This window comes from Megalops cyprinoides, chromosome 18 (assembly GCF_013368585.1).
Source record: "Megalops cyprinoides isolate fMegCyp1 chromosome 18, fMegCyp1.pri, whole genome shotgun sequence".
In the NCBI taxonomy this organism is placed as follows: Eukaryota; Metazoa; Chordata; class Actinopteri; order Elopiformes; family Megalopidae; genus Megalops; species Megalops cyprinoides.
The window spans coordinates 25,036,528-25,062,198 of record NC_050600.1 but is presented as its reverse complement, the minus strand read 5'-3'; the positions used below and the strand labels follow the sequence as shown (position 1 = coordinate 25,062,198).

Sequence of the window (25,671 nt, the reverse complement as noted above, 5' to 3'; positions counted from 1 at the left end):
ATTAAACATCCTTCACCTTTATTCATCTTTTACTTAAGCATCCTTTTTCATAGAGTATTTAAAGACAGACACATGCCACAGAACTTAACTCTCACACCCTCTACCCTCACTGGTTCTTAGAGACACACACAGCATGTTTGACATTGCATCCATTTATGCCCTGGAGACTTAATAAAGCACTTCAGGTTCAGTGCCTTGTTGAATGGTGCAACAGTAGCATTCTGCCCAGGGTTTGAGCATGCAACCTTATGGTTATGAGCCCAGTTTTTCAAGCAAAGCCATTTGACGCTAACTGAAGGTACAATATGTGATTCCGCAGAGAGATGGCGCACCCATTCCGGATGCTGCGTGCTGACAGAGATTAGCCGTCTCACACTCTCTGGGCCCTGATACCAATTCGGCGTCACCCTCTCCTTTCTCGTTATGAGGCAGGTCGATCTCCAAAGAACCCATTTGGGCTGAACGCTCCTCTTAACCTCGGCGGCTAACCTCCACGTGTCTTCAGAAATCCTGGGGTTTAATCAGCGTCCGCATAAGCCCCAGCCCCCCCCCCCCCCCCCCCCCCCCAAAAAAAATCGATTTGCGTGCCGTCTTCTGCTGTGAGCCCCTCTCGTTTCACAACTGGGGGGGCATGTGAGCCCAGAGAGGAGAGACAGCAACGCTCTGACAACCTTCCAACAACGTCCTGGGCAGCAAAGCGCTGCTGAGGTTGAAATGCTGGGAGAACATTCACAGATCAGAGCCACATCTTGTGCTGGCAGGCATCCCACTGAGCTTTCAAAACAATTAAAAAAAAAACCTTCAAATAATACTTTCTCCTCTTATTTCAAGGAAATTTCATCTTTAACAAATAACAGACAGTGTAAGTGTAAGATTTCGAGAAGCACTAAAGTTGGACGGTGTCCATTTTCAGCTAAACATGAATTTCTGTTCTTCAGCGATGCCTACAAAAGATGTCCACATAAAAAAAATGCTGCGCTTGGCAAAAATGTGGAAAATAAGTCTTAACAGAAAACATCGTCCTCTTATAAATTCTTGAGAAATGAGAAGTGTTTTCTTGGGAGATGGTTCTCAGTGCGAGTGATTTTTCCGTCATGGCGACGCTCCCGAGCTCAACACTGAGGCGCCTGCCCGTACAGTGAGCTCACAGTGCCCCAAAATGCATTTCTGCGTTGCGTGCTGAAGGTCAGATGGTTATCAGAGCCGCCGCATTTGCACGCGTTCTCGGGCGCTTGTGCGAACGCGCACTAAACACACGTCCTCTCTTCAGGCAGTCGCGTACAGAAACCATTCACAGTTTTCGATTTATTTCAGCCAATGGCCAATACCGCTACTGTGTCCCTTTGGCAGCCTGTTTTACTAGATGGAAGTGGCAAAATGAAACGGTAGAGGCTCAGGGCTTCGATTCCCCCCGACCGTTTTGGGCAACCGTGATGGCCAGATTTAAAGTGGAGTCATGCACCCATCCACACCAATCCCATGTATACATTTTTCCTGTTTAGCCTTTTCCCTTAAACCGCTCTGCTGCCACGGCCGTACACAGTGCCGATATTGTGCCGACAGACCTGGCGGCACATATGAAGCAGATGATCAAGAGCAGCTCCATCATGCTGTATAATGGAATGCCTTTCCTGGAGAACTCGGGAGCCGAGTGCACCGCAACTTTCTCATTTCCCCACGCTTTATGACCGATACAGGGCACAATGGGCTTTCCCCCCCACCGCATACAAATGCGCTGTTTAGGTTAAGCGCCCCCCTACCCCTGCGCTGGCAGCTATGCTCGGACAGCAGCGAGGCAGCACCGAATGGGAGATGCGATTGGTTTTATCAGCTGAGATCTGACTGCCGGTGACATCACGATGTCAGCCTGTTGACAAAGTGACAGTTTAAACAGGCAGCCAGCAGTGTTGCTTGTGTCCAATCATCGATTGCTCTCTCTCTTTCGTCCTTTTTTTCCTCAATCGCATGAAAAGAGAGAGAGAGGGATATCATACCCCAAAGCCTAAACACAAATATTCGCACCCCCCGCACCAGTTCCCAAATGTGCATAAATTCAGGCATATACTAAACAGATTAAAACACACAGAAACTGGTTAAAATGCATACAGAAGAAAACAAAATGTACTCACAATCTCAGACACACAAAAACACATGCACATGTAACACATATAGTGACATAAAAACACATTAACACTTTTACACTACACAGACACACATGCACGCATGCTCATACACACGCACACATCTACACATACAAACACATAGTTTCTCTATCTCTGTTTCTAACTTTCACTCTCTCTCCACACTGTGCGAATAAAAAGCAAAATTCAAAGCAAAAAGCTCGATCAATCACCCTGGCCTGCCACTCCAGCCCTCAGCACCCCCTCACCCCCCGGCAGCTCCCCTCCCGAATCAATGCTCATAGAAATTTCATGAACTTTAAACTGTGATTGACAAGGCGGGCTGGCCCGAAAGGCAGCGCGCTGGCCCTTTAAAGTGGGAACCGCCGGGGAAGATGAAGAGGCACCCCTCCGGGCAATGGCTCTCACCAAACACGCACTTTTAATTAAGAAAGAACGCATCGCCCCGTTATGGCAACGATTAGACCCGCACACGACCCCACTCCGGTCTCTCGCACGGCCACACCATGCACAGCACAGAGGAGATGAAGCGACACAGTCACTCAAGCAGGTGGGAGGTGCTGTGGGCACCCTCACATGTAAAACAAAGCAAAGGAAAGCGACCTAGTTTACAATGAAAACATAGGGAAGCCGAGGTCGAAAGGTATAATGTTTCCAGGGGGAAGCTTTTACCCGTGACACCACAAGGAATGCTGCTGTGGCGTCATCTGCGGATGGCGCACTCCCTTCTTTAACGCGGAATAATCCGATTTAGGTTCAAACAGACTATGATATATCTACTTATTGGTACCAAACTGGAACTAAGTATCTCCATTTACTTGTATGTCAACCCTACATTCAACCATACAGCCCTCTCTTATCTGTAGGGTAAGCAATACAGTATGCAAGTAATGGCTAAAGAGCAGGCATCTGGGGACACACTTGAGACTCCGAGGCAGCCAGATTGTCAGGGCTGGAAAACTGACTGTAGTCTAACAAGAACTGTAGTCATATCCTTTGTAAGATACCGGTCACAAGATGTTGGTGGGAATTGCATGTGTGCTGTTTGGGATGTGCTTCCTTATTACTTTGATAAAACATGCATACATTTATCCATTTATCCATCCATTTATCCTCTTCAGTTGGCTTTGCTCAGCTGGAGAAAGCTGCACTCAAAGATACCACTTCTGTCAAATATTTGCTGACCGACTTGCTCTGAAACTCACTGCCTGAGCCTATTTCAGTGTAACAACAGGTAGTCCAGTATCTGCCTGTGATGGTGTCTACAGCCTGATTCAGTGTAACAACAGGTAATCTAGTGTCTGCCTGTAATGGTGTCAACAGCCTGTTTCAGTGTAATAACAGGCAATCTGGATTCTGCCTGTCATGGTGTCTTCTGTTTCAGTGCAATAACAAGGAATGTAATATATTCTATAGAGTGGTCAGAGATGGTGACAGTGATCAGCACTGACAAGCAATTCACTTCAGTGTAAACTACATGGGTGCACATGGTATAATAGTCATAGTTACTCATAAACTGATGTACGAGATCAGATGGGAGGTCATGGAGAGGGCAGACCCATATATCACCTCTCAGAGTACCCACAGACACAATAAACAAGAGAAAAACAAAAATAAAAGGAAAAGCAAAAACAAAATTAAACCGTTGTGTGACCTCTTCTCTTTTTTCCTGGTTTTGCATTTCGGTTCTGCTGATAGTCAGCGAGTGGAATATATGGCTAATGTGTTCCATGTGGTGAGAGAGTGGCGGGGGGGTGAGGGTGGGGGGGGGGGGGGGGGGGGGGGGGGGCACAGAACAGAGCATTGTTTTCCCATGCCCGCAATGGGAAGGCAGCCCGCACTTCCGCCAAAGCAGGGTTATGGGAACGGCCTTTAAGGAAACCGCCGGCCGCAGCAAAGTCAGCAGCCAATGTAGAGAGCTTTAAAGAGCTAGGATGTTGAAGGGGAATTCTGTGCAGTGGCAGAGGACCAATGGCTGCACTGTTTCACCAGCTTTGGCTCATGTGTTTGCAGATGGGTGCCCTCTCCGCCCAATAACGTCCTCCGTTAGCTAAGCTGAGCCTAAACGACAACCGCTGATCAATTACCTAAGCAACATTTTGGTGTCACAGAGATGGACCTCTAAGTTCCTGCAGGCTCCCAGGATCCTCCCAGAAAGTCTTACGTTGCCACCAGTCAAATGGCAGATCATGACTTTGCTGATGTCCCATGGCAGACGAAAATGCCGTAGGGCATCCATCTTGAACCTCAGCCCAAATTCAGATGTCCAAGCCTCCATAAGCTCAACCCTCTTGCGTTTTTTGCTAAGTTTAGATTTGAGGCACGACAATGTCACACAGTGATATGACAATCCCAGAAAGAAATTGGCACAGATGATGTGTGAACCAGCTCCATTACTAGGTTTGTGTGGGTGTGGGGGGGTGGGGGGCTGGTTCTAATTCGCTCCGTGCACAAGGCTTTGTGACGTACTTCCAATTCGAAACAATACTGCTCTGTCATTTCCGGTCTATTTGTTTACTTGGAGCTAGCTAGCTAGAGAGCTCTTGATAGCGTTAATGTTTAGGCTATTTGACCTTGGGTGTATGCTAGAAAATGTTCAAGATGAAACATTTTCAAAAACAGGAGAAGAAATACTCTGAGCATTGCTGTGTCTAGTGGATGAAGGATGCGTGCGAAATAGCTCACTCGTTCACTCACTGACTATTCACAGTCATACAATAAGTTAATAATTTTCTGGATATAGTTTTATGTTTGCAAGTTTATTCAAACATTTGTATGAACATCTTTGTGTCTAACTGTGCCAGCTAGCTAGCTAAGTGACTTGCTAGTTGCAACTGGCATTAACCTGCTAGCTAGATAATACTGCTACCTATCTAGCTATCACTAGCTAATTTAATGAAAGAACTATCACCCAGCTTCATCTGTTCAAATTAGTTGAAACTAACATTAGCTAGCTAGCTAGCAGTTAAGTCCAATGATCAAGTGTAAAATGTATATAAAAGCAATAAATGGAAAGCAAAGATATATTTGTCTCCCCTTTTTTCTGCTGATCCGAAAAACGATCCAATCCGTGACTCGTTGCACCCCTAGCTGTGTCCCACTTTGTTCAGCATCGTACAAATTTAACGGCATACTAAGTTTCCATTGCTTTCAGACCCATCCCGACATGAGAAGACAATGGCTGGTAAACATACGCAGGGATTTCACCATCTCCTCTCACACTAAGCTCTGCAGCAGACACTTTCAGCGCATAGAGTCAACAACCCTTGATAGTTGAAATTAGAAATATAACCTCTGCTTCATGGAAAAGAGCCAGTAGGTTATTATGAGAACAGTGTCTGAACGATGCTCCTAGAAGAAGCCTACCCTCCTGAATGCTTAGTGTTACCTCCTTACTAAAACAAACTTGATTAACCTTCCTTGATAACTATAATGCCTTAGATGGAGTACATTAGGGGTGTTAACTTAATGTGCTTTTGTTTCTGATTACTCAAACACACACGTTTCCATCTTATCCTTATTAACTTGATCAAATTATCTGACCAATCAAAATTAGGTGTGATAAAGCAGGGAGACACGGAAAACATCCAAGTTGGTGGGCCTTTAGGAATAAACTTAGCTAATGCTTGACTGAACTGAACCCCACTGAACGGGGATGAACAAATTTGTTAAGTTACACAGCTTCCTGCCTACACTTAAACTGTGTGGTGTCTCACTCTTCCTCATTGACCTGTAGCATAAGGCTCTCACGCCTACCTGCCTGACAACCTGTCTTTATTGGACACTGAATAAAATAACAAATACAAGTCTCGTTAGCATTATATCTGTGTGACATCAACACATCTTACACATACATGATACTTTACGCGTAGCAAGTAACATTAGGTAGCTACCTACCTAACGTTATTGTTAGGCATAACAGTGGCTAACAACAAGACTAACATTAGTTAAACCAAAACGCCAATGATAGCTAAGGCTGATATAAAATGCTGGTTAAGAAAACATATTAAAATGTTGTAGAGAATTAACACCAGATAAAGCACACAGCATTGCCTAACGTTAGGTTAGTTAATGTTAGCGAACTTGTACAACGAAAGCTAGAATTTGACATTAGCTAGTGTTAGTTAGTCAGTCGGTTAATAGCTGTTTTCTTATCTTCGTAGCTGTGTATATATGACACAGCATACAGTTTAAATCCTTTGTCCAATTTGCTGGTTGGGGCTTTAGTTGTCCTGCAAATCCGATGAACATTGGTGATGTTCAACTTTAGAAGCTCTTTGTAGACAGTGGGTGTAGAACGTCGCCGTTGTTGAACCGGAAACAACCGAGCAGTACTGAGTAGAACGCGGAAGTGATTGTGCAACCAGCGCATTACCAACAAGCCTCTCCTTTGTCTTTGTTTGGGTGGGTGGGGTGGAATGCAGCTGGGCTCCCTTGCTCTAGTGTGTAAATAAACAAACAAACAAATAAATAAATAAAGTGAATAAAATCCCTCGCTATCACTGCGTATCTCTGTAGCATCTGGCCCAGTGGAGCCTGGCCAAGCCCCGGTCCAGGCGCATCTGTTCCGAACCTGTCCCACTCCCTCCCCTCCCCTCACCACCAGCGAAACCACCAGGCCAGGAGGCCCAATCCCGACCGCAGCAGCTCCCATGATGCGCCCACTGCCCTCAGAGTCGCCTCAGAATGGTCAGCATGTCCGCATATCCACCGCCCACGGCAACACGGTGGCTTGTCATCATGCAACACAATCGGTACACAAGAATAGAAGTGATAACTGCTACTACTACTAGGGCTCCGAGTACTGCTACTGCTATGACTGCTACTGCCAGTGCTCCTACTGCTGTAATTAGTGCTCCTGCTACTACTACTGCTCTTATTTCTACTACTGCTACCACTACTGCTATGACTACAGTTACTGTTGCCACTGCTGCTACTGCTAGAATTATTCTTGCTGCTAATATGGCTATCACTTGTGATAATAATAACAATAATGTGTGTTATTAATGGAGGCGATTTGGGAAGCGGTGTTAGCTGCTGTCAGGCAGTCTATAGGTTTGTAAAAGGCATATCGATGTGTCCAGGAGGCAGGGGGATCGATGGGCGTGAGTTATTGCAGCACTCGCTTGCTGCCTTTCAGAGGACTGTGTTTTCACTGGAAAGTCAATACCTCCAGGCTCTACTCCTTCATCTGCTCCTGAGGGAGGATGACCCAGGGGAGCTGGGGGGTGTGGGGGGGCATGGAGGTGGAGCTGTGGGGATGGAGGGCGAGAGGTGTGAGGACAGAGGGAGAGAGATGGGGGGGGGGGGGCACAGACAGAGGGGTGGAGGTAGGAGGACAGAGAGAGGGATGGTGGGTGGAAACAGAGAGGGGGAGGGGGTGGAAGTGTAGGGACAGAAAGAGGGACAGGGGGGTATGGGCATGGGGACAGAGAGGGGGACAGAGGTGGGGGCATGGGGACAGTGATAGGGACACATGGTAGAAGCATGGGGACAGAGACGGTCTGAGCACAGAGGGAGAGCTACATGGCCCGATATGGCCTGTTCAGACAGATGTGCCGTTGTGAGCTGCATGTCTTATCAAAGCCTCCAAGCTGGAGCCCCATACTCCTTTCATTAAGGAGGTCTGACCGTTGCACGTTACCTCACAAAGGGGTTCACAGAGGAAGAGAGACATTAAAGACCTTACAGCCGGGCCAGCGCAGAGGAGGGTCAGCTCAGAGGAGGGTCCGCTCCAGCACACCAGCCCCATCCCCGTTCGCTGCAGAACGATTTCCGCCTCTAATCCCCTATCCAAAGCACAACACCGCTCTAACCGTCTGAAGATAACGCACATTTTTTCAAATCTCCACACAGCGAACTGTGGTTTTGGACTGACTGACCACAACATTAAGCAGAGAACAGCAAGAGAAGCAGAAGATAAACATTTCAATATTTAGGGAAAGGGATATGAGTCGGTCTTCCCTCCCACAAACCCCCTTCATCATTTAAAAATGACACGCCTTAAAAATTTAAGTCAGCTTCATTCAATGAGGGGGTGAGGATCTTAATTTGCTCTGGTGTTTGACAGAACGCTGGGTTTTGGGATGGGGCAGATGGTTAAATATGTGCTTGCTGGGGCATTGCAAGGTCCCTGATGTAAAAGACATTGTTGGTTCCGCTTGCGTTTGTTCCTGTTTAATAATACAAGCTCCAAATATTTAGCTCTTTACAAGCCTCCTTTATGGCTCAGGTACAACACATTCCTGGCACAGTACTCTGAATATATGCAAAGGAAATTTACAATTATTTAAACTTTTTATGGAAAAATAATATGCAGTGTTTGGGGGTAAAATGTGGGCCTTGTTCATGAAAGGTGAGTTCAGAAAGTAATTGTGTGTTTGTACATGAGAACATGTGTGATCCTTCTGAATTATATCAGCAGAGGAAGACTAAAAGACAAAAATAACTTGACAAAAAAATTTAAATTCTGATCCAATCAAGAAACTGCAAAACAGAAAAATAAAGATGTGACTGGAAGAATACAGTTTCCTTCTCCGTCTGGCTTTTCACAGGAAAACTCAGTTACAGTTAAACAGCTATTGTGACGACAGTTAAAACGAGGATGACATGGGGAACACAGTGAGGCACGGTCGCAAATTTTTTTGAAGAGCTCACCGCTGTAGTGTCAGGGGACATAACCCAAGACTCCTGTCTGAGACAAAAACAGAGGCATGGCAGCTAGGACGGGATTCTTTCAGCATTTACTTGCAAAACCATCATTTTTTCCCAGTCCCAATGAATCACCTGTTGACTATGTTTTATACTGACATCCCTTACGCAGAAAACCTTTCTTTTTCCCTCTGAGTAGAGAGAACCTTACTACCGCAGAGGGTTACTTCCTGTACTTTTGAATACACGATGCGCTGGATAGCTGCCAGTCATATCGCCCTCTGCGATCAGCCATTAGCATTGCAAAAGGCCCGGCAGGGGCCATTTGGGCTGGTCCCGCCTTTGTGAGACTGTCCACCTGCGCTGCATATACATGCACGTGAATGAGCTGGGCTTTCTAAAAGGGGAATAAAGCTGCAGATAAACCCTGTGTTTAACAGAAAAGGCCATGATGCAGTCCCCTTCCTTTGTGTTGCATACGGTGACATTTTGTTATCATGCTAAGTCCACCCCCCCCTCTCCCTCTGACCTTTCCACTATTTTGAATGGGTAATCGGATGGAGAAAAGGCTGATTTTCCCATATGATACGTGTCTCCTCTCGTGTGCACGTGTGTATGTGTTTCTGTATGCGAATGTCTGTATGCATGTGAGCATGTGTATGTACATGTGTGTGTGCATATGTGTTTGTGTTTCAGGATGTGTATGCATGTATGCATTTGTGTGTGTGCGTGTGTGCGTGTTTGTGCATATGTATGTGGGAAGGGGAGTATGAATATCGAGGAATAGGAACACAACTTAGAGAGACGACTTTTTTTTATCTTTGACCTAGCAGTTGAACGTCCTTGTGGGGAACACAAGAGGAAGTACTTACACAAGAGGCTGACTGCAGGAAACCTGATTTGGAGGATAAGAGTGGTAAGGAGAAAGAGGGAAGAAAGAGAGAGACAGAGGAAGAGGGGAAGAAGACACTGAGGAAGACCAAAGGGGCCTACCTGTGTAGACGAACCGCCCCGGTGCTCCTTTACAGAACTGCTTGGACTTGTAAGACAGCGTGACCTCCACGACCCCTGGGATGTGCCGCGGGGGTGTCTGGACCCGGATGGCGTGGGGTGTGATGAGCTGGAACATAACAGGCAAGGCAGTCCGGGGTCACAAGGTGGGTCAAAGGTCAATAGCCACAAGTGGATCCCCAGCTGCAGACTTATTCTGATTTGTTGTGAGGCTCCCATGAACTCCAGTATCCCAAGAGCTCTCTACTGTAAGGGGATTAGCCCAACAGGCTACTAAAACTACAGCGCCACCTCTCATAAATGATACAATAATTACCACCACCTGTATTTCCTAATGCCTGATTCTATTGCTAATCTGTTAAAGGACTGTAGTCGTTTTTTTTTCATAGGTGCCAGCGTGAGTCTATAGGGCAGTTTCCCTCCCTTCTCTCTCTAGCCCATTTTCAGGGCAGCGCCCTGAGTGAAGATCCCTGCCCCACTCCTCCAGTAAGGTGAGCAGCATGGGCTATGTTTAATATTTTATGAACCCACGGATTTGTGCAAGGAGTTACATCCCCCTCGATGGTAAAGGGGGGGAAATCAATTTGATTTTGGAGGATTCATCTCTGAAGGTGGAGGGGTTGCTGTTCACCAACGAGAAAGTCTGTGTGTGTGTGTGTGTGTGTGTGTGTGTGTGTGTGTGTGTGTGTGGTGGGGGGGAACTATGTTTGTGTGTGTAGGCGTGTGTATTTTTGTTAGGGTTACAGATAAAAAATGCTCTCAGCTCCTATGCTAGGTTATTTTTTCGAGCAAGGAGACATGAGTTTGGGGATCTTGTGAAATACGAATTCTGTTTCCATGCCTTAAACAGGGGTCAGCTGGCTTTTAAAACCTGTTCCAACTCAGGTTTTAATTTAATTTACCTAAACAGAGCCCCTGAACAGATTGGAACAGGAATCACATGTTCTTCCAGGGGTCAGTCAGCTGCTGGTCGTCTCCAAAACCCTTCAGGGCCTTTGACCTCCAGGACCAAGAGTGGACACTGCAACTTTTCTGCCAGTCAAGTCCATGTGGTAAGACCACAGCTCTGCTGTGTGACTGTTGTCATGACATGTGTGTCACCTACATTAAGTGCAATGGTTTGTCCCACCACCCTCGTAAGCTAGGAAGTGGAGTCCAGAAAAGGCTTGCCTCAGGGGGAGAGCGTTCTCACAGTGTTTCTGTGTTTATGGCGGGAAAGTCATCATGTTGCTCTAATTTCACAGCGACTTCGGGGGAACATTGAGTGCTGGACACCTGGGGGTTGCTAGCCAACCCAAGCCACCCCCTTCACCCCTACTTCCGAATTTTCCCATATGGCCAAGACCCAAGACCCTGCTAGAGAGGAACATTCATCCAATGAGCAGCCCTCAGCCAGGACCCACCTCGCTCCACACCAGCATGGTGCCGAACACCACCTGCAACCCATCGAAGAAGTTGTCCCCGATGATGATGACAGTGGCGCCTCCAGTCGTCCAACCTTCGCTGGGGCTGATGGCTTTGATGCAGGGCGTGGCTGCTTCGGAGAGACACAGACACGACTGGACATGTAAACACAGCTCAAAGCTCTGAAGTTGTAACCAACAAACCAAGCTTACAGGCACAGCTTATTCATTTAGCAGATGCTCTTATTCAGAGCCACTTACAAAAGTGCATATGCAAAGGTTGCCTGAAGAGCAGAGATGATGCCAAACTGTTAGTATCACAAGCAATCGTAGGAGTTTTCACATAACATACAGCATTCTGCGAAGTGCGATAGTTACATGCAAGAGGGAGTTTGACAGTTCTTGAGTTTGAGGAGCTTCTAAATTATAGGCTGCAAGTTTAGTTCCCAGGTGGGAGAGTTGCCATCCTAAGCTGGACTAAGGTATTGACCTGAATTGCTTTAATGGATAATATGTAAAATGCAAGCTATATAAGCCACCAAAGATAAGGCTATCTGCTGAGCCTATAAATAATGTATTCGAACATTATCTCACAGCAATCAGCCTGCGATTTATACAAGACTCTGCCAAGCTCAGGTCAGGGGCCATTCCATCCTGATTTAGGACTGAATTAGTACAGTACTAGCTGTTCTGTGGTTCTGTGTGGTCTGACTATGTGATCACACACAGTAACCATGGCCCATGAGCGCTCCTGCTCTGTACTCGCATGAGATTTCAGTGCCACTTGCAGTGCTCATGCAACTGTGAGTCTCTTTTGATTACAACGTTTTGCGTATCTGAAGAGCGATGGGGAGAGACCAGTGATTACTCAAGTCACAATCGCCGTAATCACGGCCACAATGAACACAAATGCGCAATCACAAACATTCTTCCGTTAATTGTTCACCAGGTAATCAATACCGTTATCTTGAATGGCAAACATTTGCACAAAAGAATGACGTGTCTGACGAGCTTGGCATCCGCAGAACGAACCCGCAGGCTGCTCGGAACCCGTTGGGACGGTCACTCTGGTCCAGAACGTTGTGACCGGACCATCACGCTGGAAGCTTCCCGCTGTCAGAATCCAGCCACGGTCGGCCACGCAAGTGGAAGATCAGATAATGGAGATGTGGACGGCTTCCTCTGATAAGCCTATCTCAGTCACCCGGACAACTCGATTTGTGACATCGGAGCTGTCAGACAGGGAGATAAATCCCTGAGATATGCACGACCACTCGCTCGCCCACCAATGCTAAAAGGCCAGTGAACACATTTTGGAACATCAGCGCAAGCCTGTGTTACATCTCAGTCCACGGTGCTGGGCTGATACACGAAAGAGGGGAAACGTCCACTCGCACCCTCAAATGCAGCAAGCGCTTGTTACTCATGTGGCATTGTTACAGCTGTGTTCATAACCCCATCTTCTTTATCATTTGAAAGGGAAAAGCGCAGAGCTTAGCCCAGATTTGTCCTGGCTCAGTGTGATGGGAAGCTATTTGTCCAGCAGTGAGGAGTTAAACAAGATAGGCGATGGCCACATCAGCGTCTCCCTGGAGATCCGATTAAGGCATTTTCTCGCATGGGGCAAGAGCCGTTCAGTGAGTCTGCAAAGACCATTACCATCATAATCTGATGACAAATGGTCTTCTATTGCATTGGCAAACACTGGGATGCAGAAATGGATGGGCAAAGCTGAAAACCAGCACGAATGAAGAAACCAGACCAGACAACAAAAATTGGCAGGGTAGGAGGTAGAATAAAGATAAAAATTGACTCTTTTATCTTGTAAGAAAGTGTTACAATCTTGCTGAGAAGATGAGGTCCACTCCAAAGTACTTGACTCTGATCATGGGATCTCTGGTGGGAGACCGCCATTTGGCAGATTTGGTACAGAATTTCAGTCAGATGGTGCTTCTCGGTGTCATGAAGAGAGTTCCCCTGTATCTCGCAGTTTGACATGTGACGCATGAGGTGTCCTTTGCACAACTTCCCCTGCCGGGGGGTTGAGACAGAAGTACTAGAACATTCTCACACGTGCTGGAAACAATGATCACGTGAAACGCAGTGGCTTGTCCGCTCGCCTCCTCGATCTGGGGCTAGCACTGCTGAGACAGGATGGCAATATAACCTGAACGTGGGGTATTTCATGTGTTTGGGACCAGAGGAGATCCTAGACCATAATGCCTGTGTGTAAATGTTTTACAATATAACAGTTTAACATTAACTTTGGTCTGTAAAAAAAAAAATCTGAGAATTTGTAACAGAGGAAGCATTTGGTTGGACATTCCAAGCGCAAGTTCGTTGTGGTGGTGTTTTACAAATGCTAGGTGCAGCTGAGCACTGGTTTCAATTGTTTCAGTAAACAGTAAAACCACCCTCATCTCTCAGCATTTCAGTAAACTGCTCTCTCCCTTTCAAGTGGGGACAGAGGCCTTGTTCTCATGAATAAAGTCCAAGTTAAACTGGTAGCTGAAGGCAAGGTCTGGGGGGGGTTGTCCTACCTTCAGATGGGTCCAGGCGCCGGGCCCGCCTGCCGTGTTTGGAGTTGTTGTGGACAAACATATTATCGGAGACGGCGAGGACATGGCCATCCACGTTCACTGTTGTAGACACCACCACCTGGAAGGGTAGAGAGAGAGAGAGAGAGAGAGGGAGACACAGTGGCGTGAAACAGCAACCTCTGAGGGACAGAGAGAGAAAGCGAGAGAGAGCAACTAACAAAGTGAATAAGTGAATAATAAGAGAGACAGAGAGAGAGAGGAAGAGAGAGTAGGAAATGGGGCAGTACTGAGACAGTTTGGATACAGAGAGCGAGAGGAGATATGAGACACAAGAATCACAAGGACAGAGGGGTCCCAAAGTCGGGCCCCCTCATTTGACCTAAATACCATTTTGTTTCTAAATGTCGCCCACTGTTTTAGAACTTATTTGAAGCCAGCTGACTGCACTAAAACCCAGGCATTAATTGTATACAGGTTATTGAAACTCAAAGTTGACAGAAAAAAAACAAAAAATCATGAACCATGAACCAATAAAAGATTATGATTTATGTTATTTGATGTTATTACTTCACTTCAATCAGTAAAATCAATAACTGTTTATTCCAGTTCTGATTTGTAATTTGCAAATTGTCTTCATCCTTGCAAAAGCTTCTCCTACATTGCCACCTAGCATAAATGCTTGGTTGGACACACCAAGCCTTCATCACACAATCCTGTGAGGTCCATTTATGGTTTTAATATTCATAGGTGCAACTACATAATTCTTCTTATATAGTTCTTCTTCCTATGTTTGTTGCACTTTTCAGAAGTAAAAATTCTGATTTCAACTGCCAATTAGATGTGGTAAACATTAAATGTTAACTGATACATACACTGCTGATTTGATTTCATAGACAGGCAACCCACTGCCCTTAAGCGTCCTGTAGGGAGGAACAAAAAAAGAAGGATAGGGTCCCACCTGAAACCTCCGCATGTCCCTCGGGTTCCCTGCATTTTTCAAACAGTTCTGATTGCACTTGAGGAAGAACTTCAGGAAGAATCTGCAGAAAGACAGGAAATGACAAGATGTTACCCCTTGGCTCAGAGTCATAGCCTGTAACGCTGGGCAAACAGTAGGAAAAAATTGTTGATGTGCTGTATCTGAAATGAAGTGGTTTTGGCAGGCAAGAGTAATAGTACAGGGAAATATGAGAAAACATCATGAGCAAAAGAATAACATTCTCAAACTGTATTCACAGTGTATGGTATGACACACTAGTACAGTATGAATATTCAATTCTAACATGGAATTGTATGTTACACTGTAATATTAGTATTTGTATAATATATCATATTACGTGGGAACATTGGTGCTGGCACACTTATATTAAGATCTTATGCCCTAATAGTCTGTGCAGGACTACATATGAACTGACACAGGTCACTTGTGCAATGCACTCTGGGAAGGATGAAAGGTGATTAGGTAGAAATGTCACCATATAAGTTTGTCCTTAAACTAGCTGTGGCTCTGTATATGGGTGACTCTAACACACAGTGCCCCTGTCATAACCTTTGACCCCTGAGAAACTAAAATAGTTGAAAGAAGACATCTGGGAGGGAAGGATCCCTCATTGAAAGTCCACAGGTTGGAAGTGTTTCTCATCAAACACAAGCAAATCTCAGCTGTAAGACATTTAACTGCGCAGAGAATGTAGCTCTCTACTTAGTGATGTTACTTAGTGATGCTGGGCCATGCTCAAAACTCATATAAACTCATAAACAGGTTGAAGACCCAAAGTAATCAAATTTGTCAGCCTGCTGAAATAATCTTGAGCAGCTATATATGACACCTGATCAGTCACTCCTAACCTAACGGGCATGATTATGGCTAGGGGGATGGCTTGGTTTTGGCGCTATTCCAGTCTCTAAATATGACGTCTCACACTGCCTTGATTTATTCTCGGTTTTACTGCTGCAAAAAGGTATCGATTGGGGCGTGTACACCAATGAGGGTGGGGACGCAGTAAAGGCAGTGACTGGGGAGACCAAGGTTGGGAGGGGGGTTGGGGGGGGGGGGGTGGATGAGACCACGAGGTGTACAACAGAATGAATTGAGGGCTTAATATGTCCCCTGACTCTGCGACTGAGAGAACCACCCGCCCCACACACAGGCACCCCCCCACCCTCCACCCCACCCCTGTCTCAGATCGCTTTAACTGCCACATTATCGCGCCGATAATCCCAGGCGTTAACGACCAGCGAGGTCGCGGACAGGAATGTCACATTAACCACTGAATAACCTCCGCAACTCACCGTACCAATTTTTTTCTTTCTTAAAGGAGGTTGGAGGTCTTGTGGGGTTTGGGGGGGCATCCAGACGAAGAGATATTAACGATTTCCATCTGCAGCCAGCATCGATCCCCCTCTAATTAGACAGTGACGGTAATCTTAAAAAAAGACGTGCCTGGCGCCAAATGGCAACCTCCCTCTTAAAAAACACACCCTTACAGTAAGAAAAAAAGGTATTTTCACCCCTCCCCCCACCTTACAAACCCCCACCCCACCTGCCCCTCTGCAACGTTCAAGCGATCGGGGTGAGAGAATGAGAAAGAGACAAATTTGAGAGTGCCCCGTTGCGTTAGAAATATGACCATTTCGTAATCACAGCGTTCCGCGAACAAAAAATAAATAAATAAATAAATGGGCTGGTCTATTTAGCCGCCATCGATTGACACTCGATCCGGGGTGCACCGCGGTCTGCTAATGCTCTTTATGGCCGTGGAATAGAATAACGCGGGGAACCCATCCCCAAGCCCCATTCACATGATATTGGAGTCCTTGGGAGCAGAGATATGGATCAATAGGGATTGAATTAAAACGCAGCAGGAGACGGGGGGATGGGGGCGGGGGGGGGCTGGCGCTGGTAACTGGAGCCGCCGCGCTCCCGCATCGGAGTGACACTACGTTTATCAGCGATTTGATTGGACGGGCTGGGCTTAGATGCCACCAAGAGCAGAAAACGGGGCCGCGATCTCTGGTACGGGGGTTAAAAAGACACCTGTGGGGGGAACGAAACCTGAGGAACGTGCTCATTTGGACTGTGTTGTACAGTTTGAAACTGCCGTTGTGAGGGCATGGTGTGTGCTCGACTGTAACTATGTCCAGACGAACACTTTCCCGGAGGGCTTTTTTCAAATACTTTCATTTTTGTATTTCCAGAAAACTTCAAATGGATTTCAAGCTCCAACTGGACGTACATGAAGCCCCAGCTGGCTGAACATGTTACATGCTAAATGACCAGGTTGTGAGCTGAAATGCTGATTATACTGTGGAATATGGGCCTAGGGGACCTCATGCCTCTGCTGAGGACCTCCAGCTAAAATAAATGCGTGGGTAATTCGGTGGTGGACTGGGGCTCCGCCGGGAGTGAGCAAGTGGACTGGCGTCCCACAGTCCCTGTCGTCCCCATCTGCCGATGGGCAAGAGTTGACAAGGAATGGGAGATCCCAGGTCTCTTCCTGGAAAAGCAGGGCTAGATCAAAGCCTGCTCCCTTTGGAATGGTCCGGACTCGGGGCTCGGAGGTTGAGCTTCGGGGGGGCATGGGGGGGGGGTGTTGAAAGTAGTTGCTTAGAGGGCACGGCTGGGCCTCAATGTTGATTTCAACTTTGAAAAAAGGAGGGCAACAGAGAAAAATAGATTCCGGCTATTTTAGCACATGGCTTTCTTGGCCTGATTCACTTGCTGTCCCAAAAATGTGAAATGCAGCAAAGAGTGTCCAGAGATTCTCAGCAGGGTTGCTTTGGGGGCACTTTGAATGTACCTAAAAGGTACCTTAAATCAGCTTCAGAGGCTGAATATACAGTTGCAGAATGATGCAATGATGTCCTTATTTAATTTACTGTGTTCATTTCCCTCTAAAACCCAGATCATTTCTCCCCCATTGGCAATTTCCCCGAGACTCCATGGTATGAGGTGAGCGGTACCTTTGATGAAAGTCTGAGGATGAGAACTGTTCCTGAGAACAAATTCCAGGGCATGGACGTGATCCAGTCCTCATGGCAGTTCCACCACCGAGGGCACCAACTATAAGCCTCCTTCCATGGGATGCCAGTTGAAGCCTTGGGCTGGTCCAAACCCAATCCTAGGCCAGTCAAGGGCAACCCATTTCAAGCCCGCCACCAAGAGGCTGGTCTAGGCCTTGGGGAATTGCGCAAAGAACCCACTTTGTGGCGTTTCACTCAGCTGATGTTGCCTCACAGGTTTAGGCCCCGCTGTTCTAATTAGAGACAGCATCCAAACCCAGCTTTCAACAGGGCGATGAAATGCTGCGCCGTTGCAAACTCCTGCCACCCCCGCCACTGAACCGGCCTGCCATCTCGCGGCATTTGGCTGGAATTAGCATGCAGAGACGCGTCCTCAGGAAGGCTGAGGCACCCGCAGCGGGCCGGGTTTGCGGGTGCCTGGATTCCGCAACGTCTGTGCACCCGCCTAATTGTTCTCCCAGCCCAACTCTGAGTGCAACCATAACCACAGCGACGTGAAGGCTTCAAAACGGCGGCGGGTCTTTGAAAAACGAAGCACCGCGCCGCAGTCCCGAAAAGGCCCCCTTTGTTTCCGCTTCCCCAGATTGGCAGGGTATTTTAATTGCAATTAGCGCAAGCTGGAGACGAACCATCGAGAAACGCAATTATCACATCCGGAGAGACTCAGGCAGGGCGAGGAGAAGGAAAACGTTCTTGTGTTGCTGCGGCTACGGCGCAAAGCACCGAATCAGCTTTCACCTGAGAGAGGAAGAATGCACGATTACAGCTCGCAGCTCCAGCAGGAAAAAAAAAAAAAAAACGGAAGCAGTGCCGGTCGTGACAGAGTGCAAAAGATCTGGCGACAGGGTAAAAACGAAGTGTTATGCACATTTATGTGACGCTTAAGACACCGGGTAATTTTTAAGTGCTCACTGAAAAAAGTTCATGTTACCAGCTCATTCTATCAGCTTGGTGTCAAAGGGATAAGGTATAATGTGCATATAGGTATATATATGTATATGTGTGTATATACATATATGTCAAGAGATAAGCATAAACATATATAAACATGTAAACAGATTTTCTGTAGGCTAAAGGGAATATATTTTCCTATAAAATATGGTTAATTTCTTTAATGCAGAGGTGTTTTCTATGCAAGGAAATCGGGATGGAAAAGTGAATAACTAGAAACAGAAGGTCTGATCTGATTTGAATTCATTTCAGAACATTCATGCAGTAAACTTGGGTTGCGCCGGAACACGACTGCACTGTATACATCACGTTTTGTGCAAGCTCTCATTGCTCCCAACAGCTGACACCTGATCTGTCCGGCTGACCTCAAAAAACCCCCCTTTAAGGAATCCAGCCTGAGAGAGATTCCAAAACGTTCTCTCATGTCAGAGACACCACAGTGCGAGGTGAAGAAAGCGTACAGGGAGAGGGGAGAAGGAGAGAGAGTGAGAGAGATGGGGAGGGAGAGAGAGAAACTTCTGCACAGCAGCTCATCCCTCCCCATCAAAAAACTTATTAAAACACCATAAATAATTAATGGCCGTCTTAAGCCAATGCTCGATTATTAGCTTTTTTCCTCCTCTTTCCCAGGATCTTAAAGGAAAGTAGCCGCGGATAATGAGGGAGCCTGAGTCGCTGCCGTAAGCCGTCAACTCGTTACACCACCCTGCTATCAATTTACAAGGGGGATGTGTAGCCCTGTCAGGAGATGCTGTGCTGTGGAGTTACTGCCCCCCCCCCCCCCCCCCCCCACCACCAACATACACACACAGACACACACACACACAGACACACACACACACACACACACACACACACACACACACACACACACACACACACACACACATTAACATTCCTAGGCCAATGAGAAAAGGCGCTATAAATTAGCCTCCCGCCCTGTGTTTCTGAAGGGCTGTATGATACAGAAGGCAGGTGTGATAGGTGTGACAGTAGATAGGTGTGACAGGAGAGCTGAGGGAGGCCCACAGGGTGTCAGGGAGTTCCTTTTGCTCACACGCCAGGCCACGTCTTGGCTCTGGGTGGAGCAATGCACCCTGAGCCTATGGTCAGAGTTAAGGGTTGAGCTCTGCCTATGGGTTTGGTAGAAACTGACGGCACTGAATCACACACACAGACAACAACAAGCATACAGACGGACACACAGACACACTCTTCCCTGGCCTCCCAGGAATGTGTGAATATGTCCATCCATTCTTCCACCACCAGCCATGCCCCCTCTTCCCTTCTTGTGTCTCTCACTTATTACACCAGGCAAGAAAAACATCAATATTTCAGCAGGGGTATTTTTAAAAGCCGCCGCCTTTTCAATTCTCGGCCGCTGCTTGTGTGGAGTGTCGGATGCTTTCTATGGAGGACCCAGCCATGCTGGGATATGGGGCCTAAAGTGAGAGGCAAGAGGTGATGACTCACAGGGGTGCAATGATAAAACTAGAGTAACATCTCAGCTGGTTTAAAGCTGCAGCACATGGCACAGGCAAAACTGAGTCTGGAGATATTTTATCAAGTTGGTTCAATCAATGTGTCTTAAGAGTCAAAACATTCCTGTGTATTTACAGTGTGTGTATGTGCGTGTGTGTGTGTGTGTGTGTGTATGTGTGTTGTTTTGACTTCACTACAACACAATTTAAAAGCCCATTTTTGAGATAATGAAATCCAACTGACACATTTTGGACATATACTGGTCATATCAAGCTCTTTTACTGACTTCAAGGAAAATGCTTCAACCATGCAGAAGTGGAGCTTTCTGAATACAGCCCTGTGGCAGTATCCAGCAAGTAAAATATTTACACAGCTATGCTGAAAGCAGATGCCTCTTCAAATGAGGAGAGGGAAACCGGAGCTGACAAAGCAGTAACGTTGTGGTAACGTTGCCTCTTTGTACCGACAAGGACTTTTAAAACATTCACATCTCTGTCCGTTTCAGTTAAAACATGCATGTGTGTGGCACTGTGGCAGAAGCTCGTGGTGCTCGTCGATCCAACAGGCTTCTGTAGAAAAGGCCAAATGTCCCTCCTAAGACCAGGGATCCAAACTGTTTTAATCCAGAAAACACACCCCCAACACTAACAATAAAACCAGTTTCTGGGCAACCACCCTACAGTAAAAACATTTAAAGCATGCTGACATATTATATCTAAAACCAATAGTACCACTCCAGCTCCATGCAGGGAAACAATCACCTTTGTTTGTTGATGGGGGTCTTGAAATAGGTAAGCTTTGATTATGCTAATTGCTGACTGTTCTAAACATGGGCTTCTGCTGGTCCAGGTAAGAATAGCTGAGAAACGGGTACAGAGGCTTGAAGGTGGGATTCAGAGGTGCGTGCCGCGCGGTCCCCTCGGAAACCCCCCCCATGTGGACACGAACGTATTCGAGTTTGCGCGAGTCCTCTTCGTCCCCACTCTCAGACAGGGCCCCTGCTCCGACTCTGCTACGCGCCATCAATAATTCACCAGCAGAGATGGCAATTACAGGACCATGTACAATCAAACTAAATATTTGATGAGGCACTAAAACAGTCCCTGGAACAGATCTTTGTCTTTTTCTCTCCCCTTTCTCCCTCTATCCCTCTCTCTTCTTTTGTCTCTCGACAGATTTTTTTCTCTCTCTCTCTCTCCCCCACTCTCATTGTTGTTCTCGACCACATTATGACTGTGGTCCCCTATTCCCCAAACTTTGCCCATGAACACAAGTACAGTTTATACAGCTAAGAGCCTGCTGAACAATTCATTTGCTGCTTTTAAAATATTGAGTACACACATAAAGCATGCTGTAACAGCTTGCCTCACCTCCAAACTATTGCATATTAAAGAATCCGGTTTCTTTGTCAGTTTAAAAAAAGAACATGAAAGGCATGCAGTGGCATTAGAGTATAGGATGTGACAGATGCACATTATGTGAAATGAAGTTATATAAACAGTGGACAAAAAAAGCAGTGTGTTTACAAAGGGACAGATGCTGTGACAAGGATAGGATTAAATCAGAACTTTGGCTGCTTAACAGCTAACCCAAATAATAGGAATTTTTAAAGGGACAGAGAGCCATTGGTTTTGCCTGAAAAAGAACCTGCCGGTAAAATCTGATGGGGAGTTGAAGTTTGGGTCTGGACCCACGCTGGGTCACCTGTACTCAATTTAATGAAGTTTACATTCGTGACATTGACTTAGTTACAGCTTTATCGCAACATAAAATAACTGAATCCTGGCAGCCGATGAAGATTACCAGGTTAAATCTGATGGCAGTGGACATTATTCCTGACTTTGATTCATGAAATCTATCATTTAAATTTACCTGAGTATCTCCATTTGTTGTTGACATCTGTTCCTGTCTGGAAACCCCTAATGACAAGCAAGTAGTGAGAAAACTACACTCTAACAAATACACTACACTAACAAACACATGTTGCAGTTAGACTAAATGTAGGCCTAAGGTCTCACCACTTGCACAGGGAAGCAGATCCACTTTGTGAATGGCAAGAAAATTTCATGGCAAGAAAATTCATAGATCTAAGCATGTCTAGCTGTGACAAATACATACAGGAAACATCCAGAGATGGCATCACTCCACACACTCAAAAGCCCAGCTCTTGCAGGTCCTTAACTCCCCTTGGCACACGCATGGTACACACACACACACACCCACCCCATCTCTGCTAGCGCACACCCACTCATTTTTTTCTGAAAATCAAGACCTTGTGCGGAGATCTTGTTGAACTCCTCAGATTTGCATCTCCTTGAGGTGGTCGGTGATGGCAGCAGCATTTACAAAGTTTGCAGGTTTGATTTCCAGGTGCAGATCTGCCATTGCTTCCGTGAACAAGACACTTCATCTGAACGGGCGGCAGTGTAGCATAGTGGTTAAGGAGCAGGACTTGTAACCGAAAGGTTGCTGGTTCGATCCCCGCTGGGACACTGCTGCTGTACCCTTGGGCAAGGTACTTAACCCTTAAGTTGCCTCAGTAAATATCCAGCTGTATAAACGGATAACATTGTAAAGAACTATAACCTATGTAAGTCGCTTTGGATAAAAGCGTCTGCCAAATGAATAAATGTAAATGAACAACCTGACCGTATAAATGGGTAACATATGCACAGATTAAGCAGTGCACGTCAGACAAGTAAATAATGTCAATTTTACGATTTTCAAAAAGGGTTTGAATAAAAGCAGAAATGATGTGCCATATAAGTGACAGTCATCCAGCACTGTCCACAGTTCTTGGGTAATGCTGTGCAAAGCTGTAAAATATGACAGATGAGAGTATGTTTCATGAGAATATGAGTCACCATCTTTCCCTTGGACCATTGCAAGACTGAAAAGACCAGTTGGTCGGTCATAGACTGCTTAATGGCGACCATGATAATTTAGGGAAGATACAAACATTAAGCGTTCCAGAATTTAGCTGCAATAGAAGGGTAATCAATTACTGGATCATAATTCTCAGGCTTTGTGGAATGTGAAGAATGGGTAGAAGCAAAATTGGATCTGCGACAGGAAATGGAGCACAGCTGGAGGAGTGCGAGAGAGAAGTATCTGCGATCTGTTTCTAAAATCAGTGACAGATGACACACTAAACATACATCTTTTGACCCTAAATCATCCTGTTTTTTACAACCAGCAATTGGTTGCATCGGGGTATTTTTTTTCTTTGCAGAGTTTTTCTTTCTTTGCAGACAAAATTCTGGCTGCACCAAGTTTGCGCTGGGACTTAGAAAGTTGTCACACACCACGCATCATATCAATGTTCTGAGATTACATCATTTCACTCAATGCAGTACATTACAGTTTTATGTTGCTCTGAGTGAAAAATGCTAATTTCATTGTTGAAAAAACAACAAAAACAGGCGACTCCTTTTATGATACAATCTATGATTGACTTTTTTGCAAAACAATACCATTTGGAATCAGAGCCTTTGGAACAGTGCTATTTGCTTCGCCCTGTTAATGCGATGTTCAATCGGCAGACCCTCCCAGTCGTACGACAGCGACTCCAGATGAAGTGAACTCCCCTCCTCTCTTCTGTCCTAAGGTTTTCCTCCCGGTCCGCCCTCAGCTGTGTTTTTGCCTGGTCGCCATGGTGAAGTGGATATTTGTTTCTCCAATTGCAATCGTTCCATGACATAATGCCACTAACGAGAGAGGATAAAATATGTAACTCCGGGTGACCTCAGCGGTGAGGAATGGGTCGTCTACACTTGCGGCGAGCCACGGTGTCATCGGCCCGCCACGCGCTCAAGGGGGAAGGGAAACTGATCGCTCACGAGCCCAGCATACCGGGTTCATCGATAAAGGAGTCTGTGTTGTATCTGATGGAAAGCGTGCCAATCGCTAGGCAAGCACTTGTGTTTATTTGCTTTCTCTCTATGGGTGAAGAATATCAAAGAGAGGACCACAAAATGCAAACTGCAGCCCTCCGATCCCATGTAGCTGTTAATGAGCTGACAGTGGTACAGTAGTAGACCTTCGCAGTGCTCTAAACAGCAAGGTTCGGAACAGTCAATAATGTTCAATTCACGGGGGGGGGGGGGGGACTGGATCTTTTGGAGTGCTTCATGCAATACACCATTCATAGAAATGTTGATGGTCAACCTAATGACACAACTGCAGCAAAAAAATAAAAAATAACAAAAAAGCAGGGTAGTAGCAACAATGTAACAAAGTAACAAAATGTATGGTTCTGTTGCTAATTTCACTAGTTTCCTGGATCAAGCCCTGCAGTTCTAGCGGGGGTGGGAGGTTCTCAAATCCAACTGGTGGAAGACCAAAGGTCGGCAAAAGGAGCTGCCACACACCGAGGACTGAACACAAACAGTGGCGAGGAGATCAAGCCGGGATGGGGAAAGCAGAAACGTCATGCCAAACCGTGACTTAAACAGCGGCGAGGGACGTTCCTCTTAAAAGAAAGGTGGTGAATTATTAATCAGGACGTGTGTATATACAACGGGGGCATGTTACAGTCGCTGCCAGTTCGTGATACGGCGGGGCGTTTCATTGACTGGGGTGGTACGTACACACTGAATGCAAAGCAGGCTCATTAACTCTGTTTCTTTCTCCCACACTGCTCATTTATTTATCCTCATGATTATTATGCTCTAGTGCTGAGGAGGGGAAAGGAGGGAAAGGGGGCGGGGCATAGGGCGTGTTTCGCATTACTGTCCGCCCCCAAAGCTAACACCCAGCCAATTAGCACCGCCACCGCTGGGCCCGGTCATCTGGTCGCCACGGCCGGAGCTGGACCTTCATACTGATTCCCCTGAGTGGGGTGGCAGGCAAAGGAGGCAGCTTGCCTGGGGGGGTGGAGTGACACCAGTCCCCCCCGCCGACAGCATAATGGGAAAGCTGTGCGACCCTCTAACCGGAGCCGCAACAGAGAGATGGGGGGACACTTGTTCGGCAAATGGAAATGAAGAAAAAAAAACATACGTACACACACATTCGCACGGGCACACCCCCTCCGCCTCCACAGATTGACAACTCCATCCCGAGCCCCACCACTGAAATCAAGCCGTCGGTCGCCTCGGCGACGGAGGAATTGTCCTCTCAGATTTAAATACCGCCTATAATAGCCCGCCATCTATCACACCCGCCTCCCTGGTTATTCTTAGACACGTGCATTAGCCCTTGGCCCAGATAGGAATGTCACCAGATTAAACATTCAATTTGTTAACCGGGCAGGCCAGAGGTGCCGCTCCCCGACAGGCCCTTACAAACGCGCCCAAATGGGCCCATTACTCACAGCCAGAGCCCCGCTGACTTTTTTAAAACGGAGCAGGCCTCACCACCACAGCTGCAGGGAATTTAAGGGGCTCTGGGTTCAAATTTCTGGCTTGGAAAAAGGTGGCAGCTAACCTGTTCTGGTTCAGTATATATCCCACTGTATCAGTGGGTAAT

General features: G+C 46.5%; 1 protein-coding gene across 3 annotated transcripts in view; it reads right to left on the bottom strand.

Moving 5' to 3' along the window:
* The window catches only part of LOC118793003 (transcription factor COE3-like), a 115,797-nt gene that overhangs the window by 21,642 nt on the left and 68,484 nt on the right, over positions 1-25,671 (bottom strand). For 2 of the 3 annotated variants that reach the window (XM_036550923.1, XM_036550925.1), the window contains exons 7-10: positions 14,705-14,786; positions 13,747-13,864; positions 11,207-11,340; positions 9,786-9,912 (exon numbers count right to left, since the gene is read on the bottom strand). In XM_036550923.1, coding sequence (XP_036406816.1) covers positions 9,786-9,912; positions 11,207-11,340; positions 13,747-13,864; positions 14,705-14,786 — 461 coding nt within the window. The remainder of the gene's footprint in view (positions 1-9,785; positions 9,913-11,206; positions 11,341-13,746; positions 13,865-14,704; positions 14,787-25,671) is intronic. The other variant, XM_036550924.1, reaches the window with a different exon arrangement.